The sequence below is a fragment of the Ostrea edulis genome, chromosome 7, assembly GCF_947568905.1.
Source record: "Ostrea edulis chromosome 7, xbOstEdul1.1, whole genome shotgun sequence".
Taxonomy (NCBI): Eukaryota; Metazoa; Mollusca; class Bivalvia; order Ostreida; family Ostreidae; genus Ostrea; species Ostrea edulis.
The window spans coordinates 12851563-12870864 of record NC_079170.1 but is presented as its reverse complement, the minus strand read 5'-3'; the positions used below and the strand labels follow the sequence as shown (position 1 = coordinate 12870864).

Here is a 19302-nt window from a genome sequence, read left to right as displayed (position 1 = left end):
TATACATACATACACTCTATGATAATTTTAGTCTGCACATTACAGAAAAATGTTTGCATAGCAAATACTATTCAGGAAGGGTGATAATATTCTTGCAATGTATACGTTTTCAATCTAATTTGAAGTGTTTATTTTCCTGATTTTATAAGTATTTTTGTAGTTAATTATTTATTGACTGTAAAGTGTTACATTAAGATGGTATTTATTATGTACAGGAAGCAGTTTTTTTATTTATTTTGTAATTAAAAAGTATATTAATTTGAAGAAAATGTTGTACATCATGAAATGAATTTGAAAGTGTAAGGAACGAACAATTTATTCATTATATTTCAATTTACAATTGCAAATGGTTTTGCTGTGATAACCAAGGAAAACAATCTTTGGATATACCCTCAGTATGGAAATTAGATCTTCCGATTAAAATATGAGGCCAAAACTGAATGGAGACAATATAATCGAAAACTATGTAAATAAGGAATGTGCTCCATAGGTGATATACAACCTCGGAAGACAATATAATAATTTACACAAGTTCTAGAACAAAGCCCTTTAAGCGATGAAAAGATTTGCAAGCTCCTATGTTGTGTATATGTCGCCTCACTTCAAAATGTGTTTTTGTGGGGCATGGGAGAAAATCTGTTCATTGTTTTCTGATCTGATGTGTTCAAGTTAAACATATACAATATATATCTACATATAACATTTAAGATATCCAATCCATATACATTTTTGTTTGTACAAAAAGTCAATATCTGAAGCACTATGCTTTTTGTTAAAACTAATTTTTAATGTGGTAACAATGGCAGATTAAGAGCCCCCCCCCCCCTTTCGCTACATTTTTTTTAATTTGTTAGAAGTAAAGGAACTTAAAGAATATATTTAATGCGAAGTAAATCGTAAAAGGTCATCTTTAGCCGAATGTTGAAAGTAAAGGAGTTTAAAGGTGATCTTTATAGGTTTAATTTCGCGTAAACTTACTTAAAGATAACCATTGCTTCTTTAATTAAAGTAAAGTTAATGCAAAGGTAACCTTGATTTTTGGTTAACCTTTAGGAGAATTTACTTCCGAAGTAAAGTTTTGTAAAGTTATTTTTTCATGCAGTGATTGTTAAGTTTGCTCTTACCAGAATGTCGAAGAATACACGCATGGTTTAGAGATATTCCTCCCAAGTGTCGCTGAAAATTATAGCATAATCAATGTAGGCTTCAAATTCTTGAAGGTCATGTAGATGGGAATGAATTTTCCGCTGAAAGGTCGCTGGAGCATTTTTCATACCAAACGACATCACTCTGTATTGGAAGAGGCCATCGGGATCCACAAATGCAGATATTTCTTTGGCTCTTTCAGTCAATGGCACTTGCCAGTAACCTTTCAACAAGTCAAATTTACTGACAAATGTGGCATTTCCGATTTTGTCAATTCTAGGAATCGGATAAGAGTCTGTTTTCGTGACAGAATTCACTTTTCTAAAGTCGGTACATAATCGGTAGGCATCATCAGGTTTCGGTACGAGAATGCAAGGCGAGCTCCAGTCACTTTTACTTGGTTCAACAATGCCATTGCTCAGCATGTACTGCAATTTTAATGGAATACGTAACTTCCGAGAGAGGTCAGCTCTTTCGTGATAGAGGTACGTTAAGTGTTCTGTTGAACCCTTGGGTATGTTAATACGAATAAAAGTAATGAAAGTGTAAATTCTGTTTATATCAGCTGTTGGTATACATTAAACTGACCATATCAAGAATAATATTTGATTGAATTAGGCCATTAAATTAAATATAACATTATTTTTTATTTCCTCTTCTGCGCTAGTGATATCTTAATAAAAAAAATGGTGATTATCGATTTTTGCTTGACCTATTTTATTATCAAATAATAATAAACTTACTAATATTGTGTTTCTACAGTTTGGGTGGTTGCATGATGTCTGATAATCAGCGTTTAGGCAATATATAATTGCAGCGATAAGCAGTTTTACCCACCGCGTGTGCACGACAGTATGTTTTCCGTCTCACTGTGCTTAAGCATTCCACAAAGGGAGAGAACTATTGGGCAACTTGGAAATTGCGTATTGAATGATAGGGATTCTGCTTGTTGGGCAAAGCGTCACCAACTTTAACATCATGACAAGCAGCGTTGGTCTCTTGTGGAACATCCGAGATGATTGAAGGGTAATTAGCCATGAGGCTTTGAACTTGTTCTCTGGGGAATATTTAAATGTTCGAGTTTGGTATCCAGATTGGCAGAATTTCAGACTTCTTTAAACGGGAATTCTGGTTGAAGCCTTTTTCACAAGTTTCAACACAAATTAAATTCTCAGTACAACTTTGTAATGTTTTAACATTGGCTAAAGTGGAAACTCATTTTACAGAATTTCGGTCACATCTAGTAAAATACTCTTTCAACATGCTACATGTAAGAGCAATTCTCTGTAACGACCAAAATATTGCGGCACGCACTGAAAAAAATTCCTACTATAAATGTCATCATTCAGTTGAAATACATAAACTCTTTAAAAAATATTGTTACACTTATTCCGAAAAGTGACTCGTTTAAATAGTAATCTATATAGGAAACAACAACAACAGGAGCATTGGAGTTTTGGGAAATTTTCACTTTAGTTTAAAATATCACGAATATTTAACAAGAATGTTTATGCTACATGCTGAGACAAAGTAGTAACAATCTTTATCAATATGCAAATTTATCTGGAAGTGGTATCATTATTGTAGCACAGCTCATAATTCAGGCTCAAATGACCAAAATTTAGCAGTTTTACAGTGTATTTTAACCAACTCCTGAGCAAAAAGTCAGCCATACTAAATATAATAAAATATAAATTTAAGAAGAAGGTAGATAAGTTATAGAATGGGCAAATTACATTTTATAATAGAAATTTGGCATGGAAAATATGAATTTGTTAAATTTTGTACATTGAGTTATCTCCCTTTGCGGAATTTCTAATATAGGAAATAATAAGTAGTGGTATTGTTAACAGGAGGGAAAGGGATGAAATGCAGAAAACATGTGTTTTGGGGTATTTTAAACATCTTTGACCATTAATATATATGTACTTGGATATACAGTGCATTCCAGTGTGATGGAGTTGATAAATACACACCACAAGTATAAGTTTTTATATATGTAGTAAAGAGCGTTTCCTGATAAATTAACTTCATTGAATATGAATTCAAAGCTCAGCTTTTGTCTATATATATATATATATATATATATATATATATATATATATATATGCACCTGATTTACGCTGTCATATGACTCGTTCTGAATTTTCCCATTTATTGACGGAAGCTCGCAACCGACATTTAGGCTTTTAACTTTTGATATCCTGATTTTCAATTAAAATACTCAATTTTCTGAATTTTTGAAAAAGACTGACAACTCAACTGTATGACAAACGGGATGATTTCAGCTTCTCCATCGTCAACTTCCCATATTTATGTAGCAATATTCCATTATCACCTGCATATGGTGATTATATATCTCCACTGATTCGATATGCAAGAGCTTGTTCTGCGCATAGTCAGATTTTAAAACGAGGCAGGCTACTGAAAACAAGTTGGTGGTACAGGGGTGTTAACAGTATCAACTGAAGTCAGCATTTCGCAAATTTTATGGTCGTTATAACGATCTAGTTCGTCAATACAATCTATGATGGGTTAAATGCTGTCTGACGTGTTTCATACTGATTGTCGGGCCGTTCTTGGCACACTCAAGTTGACTACGGATAACTCCATTTACTTCATCAGGATATAGGGCTCACGGCGGGTGTGACCAGTCGACAGGGGATGCTGACTCTTCCTTGGCACCTGATCCCACCTCTTGTGTGTCCAGGGTCCGTGTTTGCCCAACTATCTATTTTGTGTTGCTTATAGGAGTTATGAGATTGATCACTGTTCGTCATCTTCACCTTGCATCAAGATGTAATCAATAATTAAAAAGTTACGATTATCTTTTTCAAAAATAAAATGTGAGTTTTGCAGAGGAAATTCAGACTTGATTTTTGAATGCATTTGTAATTTATTTTAGTTTTGAGTTTCTTTTTTATTGTTGTTGTTTTTTATTTTTGGGGGGGGGGGGTTATTGAATTTAAATATTTTAAATTGAAAAATAGAAAATGAAAAAAAAAAAATATTGTGAAAAATTGCCATCATTTAAGATGGCATGGGAAGTTAATAGTTGCTGAACATTGTTACAAGGTTGTGTTATGTATTTAACAGAAGAAGTTTGGATTAAGTTCTTAATTTGTAAAGTTTTTATAATTTTATGTCAATATTCATTTTGAAAAAAAATTAATGTAAAGCTATAAAACTCCGGGAGTCTCTATAGCCCAGTAGCTAAGTACTTCGTTACTAACTTGGAAATACGGATGCATATTTAATTGCTGTTATAAAATTTAGAAATTCATTTCAAAATTAAAGATTATCTCCCTCATGCATAGCTCTTATCCTTAAACGAATTTGATTACACTTTTTCGGCACGCTATTTTTGGCGGCTATAATAGCTCTAAAACTTCATTGTTATTTCGGATTTCCAACATTTCGGTTGGGCATCACTGAAGAAACATTATTTGTCGAAATACGCATCTGGTGCATTAAAATTGGTACCGTATATAAGTTTTACATTCTGACCCCTGGGTCGAGGCCTCTGCTGGTGGACTGTTAGTCCCCGAGGGTCTCTACTGCCCAGTAACTAAGTACTTCGGTACTAGCTTGAAAATACGGATGTACATTTAATTGCTGTTATAAAATTTAGAAATTCATTTCAAAATTAAGAATTATCTCCCTCATGCATAGCTCTTATCCTTAGACGAAATTGACTCTACTTTCTTCGACACACTGTTTTTGGCGGCTATAATAGCTCTAAAACTTCATTGTTATTTCGGATTTCAAACATTTCGGTTGAGCATCACTGAAGAGACATTATTTGTCGAAATGCGCATCTGGTGCATCAAAATTGGTACCGTATAAGTTTTACATTTAATGCTACAAGAAAACAGCAACTATGTACAACTATCTTTATGTTTGCAGTACTCGGTGTTAAATTTACACTTTATGCCATGGCAACTAATTTTTATTTCTAATTGATATATTGATACCTGCAATTCTGAATTAAATTCTATTTTAAGTTGAATTTGAATATTCTGATTTTTGAAACTAGCTGGTTTATGAATTCAATATTAGACATAATTTTATTGTTTTTTTTTCCAAGAGTTTTGTTGCCATAGCAACCGCTTTATAAGTTATATTTTGATTTCTTTATGTCAATTTCACTGTTTACAAATTAGTAATCAATCATTTCGAAAAGATAGTGTTGCGATTATGTACATAATAAAAATGTTTTTTAACTTTAATAAAGAAGGAAATTTGAAAATTTGAATATTATGCATTTTTGTATATTTGTCGAATGTTCGTATATGATTTGTCCAGTGATTTATTCCATAATATGCAATACTGAGGTTAGTTCTATGCAACTATGATATTCATTGCTGTAAGGTACTGGCTTGTCCTTTGAATAGGTGGTGAACATAACAATTTTCATCAATCATCCTGCACTTGACAATGAGCCGTTCAGATGTATGTCCATGACAATGTTAGCTAATTCGTTGTTAATGAGTTTTATCATGTCTTATGTGCATTTTCAGCTATTGATATGTTATTAACCAATACTGATTTCAAAGATAGATAAGAGTTGCTGCTAATTTAGTTATTGAGCTTGTAAAAAGACAATTTTTTATAATTATAGCTTTGAATTGGAGTACCCCAATGGTTAAAATCCACTGCCATGGTTTCCATGGCAACCATGCATTACAATATTAAAATATGCTTGATTTCTGTCATTTTGTGGGGTACTTTAATATGTAAATTCTATAAAAATCTGAGATCATGCGTGCCGGACCCGTTCAGATTTTTTTTGGTCGTTACAGAGAATTGCTCTTAATATGACAAACTCTTTTTCTTTACACCGGCCAGATGTCTTAACTACATAGTCCACATCAATAATCTTGTTTCATAAGAATCATAATACCTGAACTACGAAGGAGGACCAGGAACAGGCAAAAATGCAAGAACCTTATCACTTGGTTAAAAACTCTTAGCATCTATGTCATACCAAACTTTCATTTTGGCTTGGTAACTCTAGGGATTTCCTTGTGCTAATTTAGCAGCATCATGGAGTTTCTCTTTGAAATTAGAGTGATCACTGTTCGTCATACATAGTCCAAAAGATTAAGAGCAATAGTTTCAGTTAGCCATTTTCTTCAACAATTTCAAAGGACCTCTACCTTTATAACAAAATACTAAGTCAAAGGGACTGAATCCTAGAGAGTCTCGAACTGCCTCTTTTGCAGCAAATAAAAGGTGAGCCCCTTCATCCCAGTCTTTATCATACTGACATCTTTTCATTATAGGTTTAAGGGTTTGATGGAAGCGTTCAAATGAGACTCCGAATAACAAGCAGTGAACTTACACTGTCTAACACCTAACTCATGCATAACCTGTTGAAACAACCCTGGCTTGAAATTTGAATCTTGATCTGATTAAATAGCATTAGGCATTCCTACAAAACTGAAAAACTTGGTAAGGGCATTGATTATGGTATTTACCTTAATATTCCTAAGAGGTATAGTTTCATAGAATCAAGTGGACGGAGACATGATAGTAAGTAAATACTGGTTCCCTGACCTAGTTTTTGGCAAGTGTCCTACACAATCTATTAAGACTCTGTTAAATGGCTCTTCAAATGCTGGAATGGGTTGTAGAGGAGCAGATGGAATTTTTTGATTAGGTTTACCTACCATCTGTCATACAGGACAAGACTTACAAGATTCAGAAACATCCTTTCTTAACATTAGCTATAAAAATGACTGAAAGTCCTGCTACAAGTTAAACTCAATGTCCCTACGATATATCGTTGGGGCCACTATCTGTTGAACGACCCGCCACACTTTACCCGGTGGTATATCATGTGGTCGAAACTTTCACATAAGGATCCCGGCATAAGAAAAACTATCCGACGCTGGCGGTCTTTTCTGGTCCTTATTATGATCGACAGCAGCTGCTCTCTACTGAGGGTATTCTTGCCCTGGTCTAACTGTATGATATTAGGACCACCATTGTCGCTGGTTTTCAGTGGAGACTCACTGTTATATGACTGTCTGTTTCCATGGGAACTGCCATTTAAGTTAAACAGGAAATTGTCACTGAGGTCAATTTTATGAGATGAACCAGTCGTGTTAAGTAGTTGAACATGATCCGTCTCGAATTCCTTTCTTCTGGTCATCGATCTAGTAACAGCACAGGCTGGATATAGATATTCATCGGACACGGCATTAGAAGTATTTTTTCACAAACTATAGGATCTGGTATAACTTTGCCACCAGCTAAATCGTTACCTAGCAACAAGGAAACACTTTGAACAGAAAGAGTAGGTCGAACACCTACGATAACTATTGCAGTAATTAAATCTGATTTCAGATAAATTCTATGTGAGGAAACATCAATGACCCCTAGCTCAACACTCTGTAATAAAACTGACCGACCAGTAGACGTCTGCTCAGAAAAAGGCAAAACATTCTCTAACAACAAAGTATGTGCAGCACCAGTATCTCTCCAACTCTGAACAGGTTTAACTTCACTAGTGTCATTGAGTGAAACACATCCCTCAGAATAAACTGGACTTTGAACCCTGAACATTTGGAGTGTCAACGCAAAAGAAAAAGGCTGTCCTTTCATTTATAAATGCTGTAAAAGCATGTGGCTGTGGTTTGTCAAGGTCAATTTTCACTAATCAGATGGCCTTTTTTCTTACAACGAGTACAAGTATGAAGCGATCCTACACCAGCGGAATTTTCAGAACGTTTTGACCCTGGACTGGACGTAGTACCACATTGAGGTGGTGAATGGGAACTCGATTGAAACTCTGAAACACCTTTTTTATATCTGAGTCTACACGTTTTGATGGACTACTTGCTTGAGATTTTGCTACAGTTTCACTTATGAGAGAGAGAGAGAGAGAGAGAGAGAGAGAGAGAGAGAGAGAGAGAGAGAGAGAGAGAGAGAGTATAAGTATCTTAAATTACTGTGGCTTCTTCAAGAGTTCTCACATTCTTATCTTCTAAATGTGTTCTCAAATCTTGATGAACACACTCCTTAAACTCTTCTACTAAGATGAAGTAACAGCTTTTGAAATGTTCATGATTTCCGTTAGATCTCAACCATTGATCAAATAAATCTTCTTTTTCTCTAGCAAATTCAACATATGTTTGATTGTCAATTTTTTCTGTATTTTCTGAATTTTCATGTGTACGCTTTTAAGCTTTTAAAATTGCTGCCTTGACCCTATCATTATCTGAACTATCAGCTACGGAGAGCGCCGAGTAAACATCAGCCACTTTGCAAATCTGAACACTGAAAATTTTCCGCAACTTTCTTAAAATGCCGAAAATATTTATGCACTGATTTTTCTTGAAATTTCGATACTAACCTGATATTTTAGCTATATCGAATTAAGTTCTGACAGCTACAATTTCAGATTCCTGCTGTAATTTTAATTTTTCTAATTCAAATTGTCTTAAACTTTGCCTTTGCTCTTTCAGTCTCATTTTCATTTTTTCTCTCTTAAATTGTCTTTCGTTTTCTCTTTCCACTCTATCACGTTCTTTTCTTTCAATTTCTAATTTCATTCTGTCAATTCGCATTTTTTCACTTTCTCTTTCAAAATTTCTTTTTCTAATTCTAATTGAAATTCAAATTCCGACATTTTAGCTGGTTCAACCGATTGTGTTGGAAAATCGTATGATTCAAAATATTTTCTTCTACAAGCGACTGTAACTTTGATATTTTGTTTACACATAACAGATTTAATCTGTAACCCGAAATGTACAGCTAAACTTATCAACTCATCTCTTTTAAGGCATTGAACACCTGAACATTCGGCGAGTCAAGAAAACCTGTGACCGAAAACATGGTAAATTCTGCTGTCAATGAAAAACAATAAATTCGGAAAAATGAACTTGAAATCTTAAATAATGCGATGTTGTTGTTTCGTTTCTCATCCCGGACGAATCCCCAATTATGTTATGTGTCAGAACAAACCCTTAAAATAGCGCAGCAGAATTTACTAACAACAGACAATTAAACAATTAATAAGATTTATTTATAATTAATAATTGAAAGATAATTCTAACAATAACAAAATATTAACTTACGGTAGTTGAATAATATATCCAAACAGAATACACACACACAAAAATCGTAGTTCCCCGTAGAATAATCCAAAATGCATAAAAAGTGTCTAACCATAGCTTTTTATCATACACATTCTAGAAAGACCATGATGCAGACATTATGTGATATTTCTACTAAAAATAACATGAGGCTCTAAACAATCTAGATCACAGGTGTCAATTTTAATGCAAGGAAATAAACATGAGACTTTGTAACAACCTTGGTCATAAACAGCAATATACACAGCACAGTGAAGCAGATTTTATTCAAACACTTCTACGTGAGAAGAAAAAAAAATCCCTTGCTGCTTGCTGTGGCCTTCAATTCGACATTTAGATATATCGAATATCTTTTATCTACTAACAATAATGATTTTCATTCATAAGCAATCTATATATGCAAGTGAACTCGAAATAAAAGACACCACAGAGTCGTCGACGTCTGCATAATACTTAAATATTTTCTTGAAATTAGATATTGAGGGCAAACTTACAAATCTGTTTTATGACAAACGGGATGATTTCAGCTTCTCTACCGTCATCTTCCCGTCTTTATTTCGTAATGATATTGTATTATCATCTGCATTGGTGTTTATATCTCTTAACAGATTCGATATACAAGAGCTGGTTCTGTGTATAGTCAGGTTTTAAATCGAGGCAACCTACTGACAAACAAGTTTATGGTACAGGGGTTTTAACAGTCTCGATTGAAGGCAGCATTTTGCAAATTATATAATCGTTATAACGATTTAGTTTGTCATACAAGCAATCAGTAGGACAAATGCTGCTGTTTGATGTGCTTTATACCGGTTGTTAGGCCGTCTTAGCACACTGATTTTGACTAGGGGTAATTCCGGTCGCCTGATCAAGATACAGGGCTCAAGGCGGATGTGGCCGGTCAACAGAAGATGTTTACTCCTCTCAAGCAACTGGTGTGAATGATGTTATTCAGGATATGCATTTTGCGCTTTTTCGCTAAATGCTCCCATTAGAGAATTACAGAGTATACCCTTATAAAATACTCATTTTAGAAACTTGAAAACAGTAAAGAATTTCTGAATACTTATTGAACAAATACGTTTGAAAACACAAGGACTTTCATTTGATATCAATAAAAGGGACTGGCCTTTCAAATTAGGGGCCAGAAGAATCATAAGCTTGTTAAGTATATCTCCTGATCTATTTCTATATTGTGATAAGTCAGGAAACGAAACTGTTCATTTTAACGATCCTCATCTAAACATATTTTTATCGAGGTCATACATTTCGTAATTAGAGGTTTAAAGGGCCAAAACCATAATCTTGCTACCTCTTATATTCTGAGAAGAACAAATAATTTGTATTGCATCATTGAACAAAAGTTGTTCAGAATAATGTTCCTCAGAATATGATCGATTCATGTTGTTCGCTGAACGCTCCTAATATGGAGTTACAGGATCAGCCCCCAAAATTATTTATTTAAGGATGTTCTCTCTTGGTTTGAATTTATTCAAAAGTATCAGACTTTTTTGATAAACCATTTTAACTGATACATCTTTATCAGAACGACATTTAAAACATAAAAAAGAGTATGTTAGTGCGGACTTTAAAGAATTTCTAAATACGTATCGAAGAAAAAAGAAATTTCTTTTGATATTAAGAAAATTGGTTGACCCTTCAAACAGGGGGCCCAGAAGAGTCTAAAGTATTTTAAGAACATATCTTGACCTATTTATATTTTATTATAATTCATACAGGCGAAACTGTTCATTTTATCAATCTTCATATAAACATATCATTATTTAGGTCATATATTACGTACTTATGAATTTAAAGGACCAAAACCATATCCTTATTTATTTCTTATATCTTGAAAAGAACAAATATTTTGTGAAGCATTATTGAACAAAAGTTGTTCAGAATAATGTTCTTTAGAAAATACATGTTCATCCCCCCCCCCCCCACTAAATTCCTCCATGAGGGAGTTAAAGGGTCAGCTCCTATAAAATACGAATTTAAATAGCTCAAAACGGAAACGAATTCTGAATTAGTAAATTAATTGACTTTTTATTATATAAAATATCAATTTGTTTGGGACAGTTTACATTGATTAATCGCGAAACAGTTTATAAAAAGCGTAAACTGCCCCAAACCAATTTATATCGTATATTCAACATTTCGTAAACAGTAAATCGAAATTGATTGTACCGCGCAAGAATTCGCTTAGCAACATACCGACAATAAATAGACCGAGGAGGAAACCATCTTGATTTTTCTCATATGGGAGCATGACGACCTTTTCAGTTACTTCCCTTAGTAAAATTTCACCCCGAGAGCTGTCGATTCTAACGTAGCCGCCATTACATCCGTGACGCTGGTCAATTGATCTTTATTTATCAATTTTGAAAACGTATTGTGGAGTTTGTAACGAATTTTGATAACAGAAGATATGCGTACGTTGCATATCTTTTAGTAAACTTGAAATCACAGAATTTTCCACAAAATCAATAACATTAAAGCCTATGATTTTCAACACTATACACGACCATTCCTCACGATAAATTAAAGACAAAACTTTTTGACATCATAGACAGTTGCTTCTTCAACAAAAACGGAAAACGGAAATATTCATAACTAGTGATCAGTCATTCAAAAACTTACTTTGTTAAACACCACTCTGATTCCACGCACAAGTATTCTGAAGGTGAAATAAGAAATATGTTAAAGTTCCTCATTGCCAATATCTTGGTGGTTTTTGGTGATCAAGTCTTCCAACAGTCTGTTGGAATTCCCATGGGCACGAATTCTGCTCCTTTGTTAGCTGACCTGTTTCTATATTCATATGAAGCAGAATTTATTTAAAAGGTTCTACACGAAACCAAAAAAAAAAAAAAAAAAGATCTCGCTGTGGCCTTCAATTCCACATTTCTATATATCGATGACGATTTGTCTATTAACAATAATAACATTCATTCATATTTCGATTTGATATATAACCCGGTGAGCTCCAAATAAAGGACACCACGGAGACGTCCACTTCTGCTTCATACTTAAATATTTTATTGGAAGTAGACATTAACGGCAAACTGACAACTCAGCTGTATGACAAACGGGATGATATCAGCTTCTCCATCGTCAACTTCTCATAATTATCTAGCGATATTCCATTATCACCTGCATGTGGTGTTTATGTATGTCAACTGATTCGATATGCAAGAGCTTGTTCTGCGTATTGCCAGTTTTTAAATCGAGGTAAGCTACTGACAAACAAGTTGATTGCACAGTGGTTTCAACAATCTCGATTGAAGTCAGCATTTCGCAAATTGTATGGTCGTTATAACGATCTAGTTCGTCAAATGGGTCAAATGCTGTCTGATGTGTTTCATACCGATTGTTAAACCGTTACTGGCACACTCATTTTGACTGCGGATGACTCTGTTTACCTGAACAGAATAAAGGGCTCACGGCGGGTGTTAATTCGCGACAGGGGATGCTTACTGCTCCTAGGCACCTGATCTAAACTCTGGAGTCTCCAGGGGTCCGTGTTTGCCGAACTATATATTTTGTATTGCTTGTAGGAGTTATGAGATTGATCACTGTTCGTTATCTTGCCAAGAACGGTTTAACGATCGGTACCAAACACGTCAGAGAACATTTGAGCCAATGATAGGTTGTATTGACGATTGTATTCGATGTCAAGGACTTGTGTCCCCGTACCAAGTTACATTTTTACAATATAAACGATTTTGTTCAACGTGCTCCGCCATTCAAATCGCGTGTTACAAGTAAAATTACATCATTATTTATTGAACAATAATGTTTGAAAACACAAGGCCTTTCTTTTGATATTAGGAAATGATGTTTTTTTTTTTTTTTTGCCGCATTTAAGAATTTTTCTCTGATTGCATGTAATGCGATATAAATCCCCACATTATGGCACGGATTTTGAAATTTTGTGTAGTAAACCGGGCGCGCGTTAGAACTCTCTTCAGATTATTAGCTTGTCTTCTGCTGTTTTTTTTATTTGAGTTTCTTTTTTGTTAGAATCTTTTAGTTGTTCCACTCGTGGTTGGTCGATATGCTTTTCTGTGAAGTCCAAATATCTATGGATCGACCTCATGAATGGATTATATATGTATATTATAACTGTCTGGAGAGGCATTAAAGCCGAAAGCGCTAACAGCGAAAGAAATGTTATTCGAGTTTTGTGTTTCTTCACTTTTATCCTTGGATATATTTACTTTATCAAATACTGAATTCTATAAACGATCTCTCTCTCTCTCTCTCTCTCTCTCTCTCTCTCTCTCTCTCTCTCTCTCTCTATATATATATATATATATGCATTTTTCAGCTGATGCAAAGGAGACAACAGACATAGGGATTCTCAGAACAATGGTAGCTGCAGTGATCCTTTGCATTGGCATCAAAAGTAAGATACAGCAGTTTATCAGAACTTTATGTAGGACTGTTGCTGAGTTGACGGGTGTTTACAAAAGCTGGATCATATTTTAGTGCCACACACTGTATTTTTATAATTAGATCAAGTTTTAAAAAACATTAAATGCAGGAAAAGGAATGAATCTCGGAACATATTTGTAAGTATATGTTTTGTTCTTCGGAAAATTATAAATCATCAAAGAGAACGTTATAATTTTCGTTTATTATTATATATCATGTCATTGTAAAGTAATGTAAACAGGCACAACCAATGTGAAAATATTTAATAGATTTCCAAATAACGTTGTTTTAATTGAAAATAGCTTACGCTAGTGTGCTATTGTGTTATATATTATTATATATTAAGGATGCATCAAAATTGATACCGTATAAGTTTTACATTATGACCCCTGGATCGAGGCCTCTGCTGGTGGACTGTTAGTCCACGGGGGTATCTACACCCCAGTAGCTAAGTACTTCGTTACTAGCTTGAAAATACGGATGTATATTTAATTGCTGTTATAAAATTTAGAAATTCATTTCAAAATTAAGGTTTATCTCCCTCACACATGTCCCTTGTCCTTAAACAAATTTGACTCCACTTTTTGGCACAATGTTTTTGCTTTTATAATAGCTCTAAAACTTCATTGTTATTTCGGATTTCAAACATTTCGGTTGAGCATCACTGAAGAGACATAATTTCTCGAAATGCGCATCTGGTGCATCAAAATTGGTACCATACAAGTTTTACACACACACACACACACACACACACACACACACACACACACACACACACACACACACACATATATATATATATATATATATATATATATATATATTAAGGAAGTCAGCCACTATGACGATGAAGAGTACTACCTTAAGATAAATAATCAAAAAACTAATGATAAAAATACAACTGTAATATGTATATAAATGAACACTATAAAAATTAAGTATAAAATAAGAAATTTGATAAAAAATGTGTTTGTGAAAGAAAAATTCCCCCGATAATGGCCAATTCTGAATATGACCAATATCACAAGGACAAATATCTTGGTGCCAGTAGAATGATCTTGTCACAAGAAATCCTCATGTGCAATATGAAAGCCTAATATTTACCATTTTGAAGTTATGAACAATGACATTTTTTTTAAAGTAGATCAAATGTCAAGGTCAAAAGGTTTAGTAAAGGTTTTGTCACAAGGAATACTCATGTGAAATATTAAAGCTCTAGTACTTACTGTTCAAAAGTTATTAGTAAGGTTAAAGTTTCAGACAGAATGACAGACTAGACAAAAACAATATGCCCCCCGAATTTCGATATCATGGCATAAAAAACATGTTTGAATGAATAAACAAAGTGGACAAACTCAAAAAACAAAAACAAAAACAAAGAATAAGCAGCCTAGGAAATCGATTCAACATCAGGCATTCCCGTACTGATCATGTCTAAGGTATGCGTTTTAAAACATAGGATGACGGAAACTGACAAATGGGTTTTACATATAAACAATCGGTCATATTAAAAGAAAGGGGGCTACATGTGTATTTTGTAAACAGAATTTTAAAAAAAGTTCAAAAATGGTCATAATATTACTAATAGGGACATGATCAGACGAGTATATCTAGATCACGCTTAGCTCTTATCCTTAGACGAATTTGACTCCACTCTTGTTGACACACCATTTTTCCCTATGATAGTTCTAAAACTTCATTGCTATTTCGGATTTCCAACATTTCGGTTGAGCATCACTGAAGAGACATTATTTGTCGAAATGCTGATTTGGTGCATCAAAATTGGTACCGTATAAGTTTTACATTATGACCCCTGGGGCGAGGCCTCTGCTGCTGGACTGTAAGTCCCTGAGAGTCTCTACAGCCCAGGGACTAAGTACTTCGTTATTAGCTTGAAGATACGGATGTATATTTAATTGCTGTGATAAAATTTAGAAATTCATTTCAAAATTAAGGATTATCTCCCTCACGTATAGCTCTTATCCTTAGACGAATTTGACTCCACTTTTTTGGCACACTGTTTTTCCCTATTATAGCTCCAAAATTTCATTGTTATTTCGGATTTCAAAATATCGGTTGAACATCACTGTAGAGACATTTTTTGTCGAAATGCGCATCTGGTGCATCAAAATTGGTACCGTATAAGTTTTACATCAAGCTTAAAATCTAGTAAGGGTTCAGCCCGTATTCATCCTGGTGAAGTCAGTAGATTTGTTCATACCATACGGTCCGAATGACTTCAACCTGTGCATCCAGAATGTTTCCTTCAGCTTTCTTTCTGTATCTGACCAACTTGGGTCATGGTCAATAACCACTACTGTCATGTCGTTCCATCGGTGGTTACATGTATTGCCATTGAAATGTGTCGCTACTGTGAAATATTTATTGGTTCCGATACAGGACCCGTGGTTGTTGACCCGTCTGTGAAGGTCTTATCCTTAACAGTCAATTTTTGTTTATTTTCTATTTATCCATTATCATTTATAAAATCCTTACTTAGTCCCCATAATTATTTTGTTCACACGTTTACTATACTCTAATGCCAGATTGGATTGGTTTCTTTTTCGATTTGATCTTTTCATATTATTTAATATTTTTCTAATATTTCAATATTTATCACAGCTAAACACTAGTTATATTTCTTAACACCTTCAGGTACGAAACACTCATTAAAAGCCGTCATTAGAACGAGTTAACATACCGCTTAAGGATACTGATTGATTAACTCATTCTTTGTTTTTGACTTTATCCAGCATAGGACTGATTAGTTCAGTTCAGTCTTGACGCTTGATTAGAACAGATTTTCTATTGCCACATATTACACTCGATAATTTTAATGTATAGACATCTTTTATCAGCTTTTCTAGTTTAGTGTAGTGTTAGTTTTGTTTTCTATGTAAATATTCTATCATCCCGAGGAAAGGACAGGTCGTCCCAAAAAAAATGACAATTCACTGTTGATCGTGTTCTTGGTCATTTTTAGTGCTTTTTATATCACTATTTAAGGTAAGGTTTTCAACAACAGGGATATAACTCTTGATATACCTCAGTGCACTTCGCGCTTTATGACGTGAAAATGAAAAAAAAATGCGCCACAACAAAGTTGTATCATGTGGAAATGTCTTACTTTTTACATGTTATCCGTGAGATGGAAGAGTTATTGATTCAGATGCTGGCTCACTTAACTAAGTATGCATGTATCTTTTATTATAAAGATTGTCCTTATTATTAGGGAGTTAGGGAAGGTAAGCTTGTTCAGCCACGTCTAATCCCTGTCTTATCTAAGGTATTTTCAGTTTGTCTTCTACCAACAAAGTGAGGAGCTGCAGTGACTGCGCTCTTTATATACTACCTATACTGATTTTGATTGGTTGATAACATTTCTTGATTTCCATTGCATAAAATAGTTCTAACATAATAATCTGAATTTCCCCTGATCATCACAAATAGTATCCTCAAATTTGACAACGTTCAATATTAACGAACTAGGAATATTTATGACATTCTCAAACTTTAAAAAAAAAACCTGACCATGCTTTACCTCTCTAATTACATTCACTTTCTATTTCAATACTATGACATCTACTTGCACTGATCGAGCGATTTATCGCATGAACTTTGAAATGTAGAAAACGCGGTTGATATGATCACGTAAGAATAAAAGAGGGGTATTCTCTAGTATATCTTAAAATATTCTTAATTTTGTCTAAGACACATCTGCATAACAGCGTGGATACTAACTTTACGGTAATTCATCACCACCACCACCCCTAGATCCGCCACTGACCGGGCTTTATATTGTCGCAAAGGTTACAGTCGTCTGTTTAACTATGTAAACAAACATTAAGCTATGGAAGAAGAGGAGATAATTAATTTTAAAGATGTAATATAACACACACACACACACACACACACACACACACACACACATATATATATATATATATATATATATATATATATATATATATATATATATATACATATACACACATATATATATATATATGTATGTATATATATATATGAGTTGCGTCAAGCGAAAAGGGACCTTCGGGAGAATATTTTCAAAACTGGGTTTTTATTATTTTTTGAACGCACATATCTTCCTGATTATTTTGATACCAAAGTTTACCTTGAACGTTACACCTAACCCATAGTAATACTGATTTGAAATGCATGCATTGATCCTGAGATAGCATTATAAATCAGTTATATAACGCCAATATCGTTGGAACATCATTGTAAAGAAAACAAAGACTTAAATATTCAATGCAAATTAATTTTATCAAATGTAATCAAAAACTATACCACTGGTGACCATTTTAATGACTATATAAACAATGCTAAGTTGATTTCTGAAATAGTGATCAATTATGGACAAGAAAAACGAGTATTGTAAATCATCAACAGCATAATTTCACCATCATCACTCTTCAACATTTGGACAAGTGGTATCGTTGTTTGGGTCAGGGACCATGCGGAACAGGTAGCATCGCTCCAAAGGCAATTCGCTCGGAGGATTGTCAGGCATTAAGTCCTCTGGTCTGATGGTGGGCTTCAGAAGAATGAACTCTCTCTGTGTATCTTTTGCACCACTCTTAACAAACAGCTTCACTGTGTATAGATTGATCTATTAAGTATTCCAAAACGACAGTTGTACAACTATTACGAGTAAACCATGGATATGGAATCTTAATACTACCCTATATGGAACTATCACATCAAATATCTTGAAATTTATATGTAGACAATCCGCCATGCAAACCTGGAGATGAAAATTTGACGTCTTGTAAGTTGTATTTTTTCGTATGCCTTTGACGGACATGATTCAGAAGCAGAATTCAATGTAATGGTAAATGTCTTCCAGTCATACCACTTTCATGAAATCTCACCTGGATTTCTCGAAGAAAACTTTCATATGTCGAAACTTCGACTTAAGGTTGAGATTTTACTCAAATTTTGACTGCTCAAATAAAAGAAAACTCAAACTTAAGTTTTAAAGAAATACAAGAATATTCGTCTGCATCATTAGTGTATACTTATGATGAAGATGTTGGACTTCCCACAACATTTATGTCCCGAAAAAGACTTCACACTGTAATAATAGCCTTTATTTATCCAGGATGACACAAATTAGCATATAGCTGGTTTCCATTGTGGTCCTGTAAAAAACTGGAAAAAAACTGTACTGCTGCCAAAACTCTGAAAGTTTACCAAAAATAATCATATCTCTCTCTTTTGATAATTCATTGGTAGTCAAGATGGAATTTTGTACTTCTTTTGAATTGCCATGACCTAGACAGTTCTCTCCACATGTGCAAGATTTTTTAAATACTTTTTCTTTCAAACTCTACATGACATTAAATCCATTGCACGCTGTTTTCTGTGGAAAGGTTTTGCCAAATTTCCTTATTTTCTTCCCGAGATCCTCATTGTGAGCTCTGTCGATTGAATGTCTTATGTCCAAATCACTATTCTCCTCATCAATGGTGCAGATTCAGGAATTGATTTATGACGAGTTAGGAATTCGTCAATCAAGTTGTCTAAAGCTGGTATAAAGGCATGTAATTAGGTATAGATTCGATTTGTATGATCTATTAATTTTTATATCAAG

At 34.1% G+C, this 19302-nt stretch overlaps 1 protein-coding gene across 2 annotated transcripts in view; it reads left to right on the top strand.

Annotated features, from left to right (window-relative positions):
- Positions 1-19302, top strand: part of LOC125656716 (uncharacterized) — a 52756-nt gene that overhangs the window by 25194 nt on the left and 8260 nt on the right. For both annotated transcript variants that reach the window (XM_056143355.1, XM_056143356.1), the window contains exon 4: positions 13579-13656. In XM_056143355.1, coding sequence (XP_055999330.1) covers positions 13579-13656 — 78 coding nt within the window. The remainder of the gene's footprint in view (positions 1-13578; positions 13657-19302) is intronic.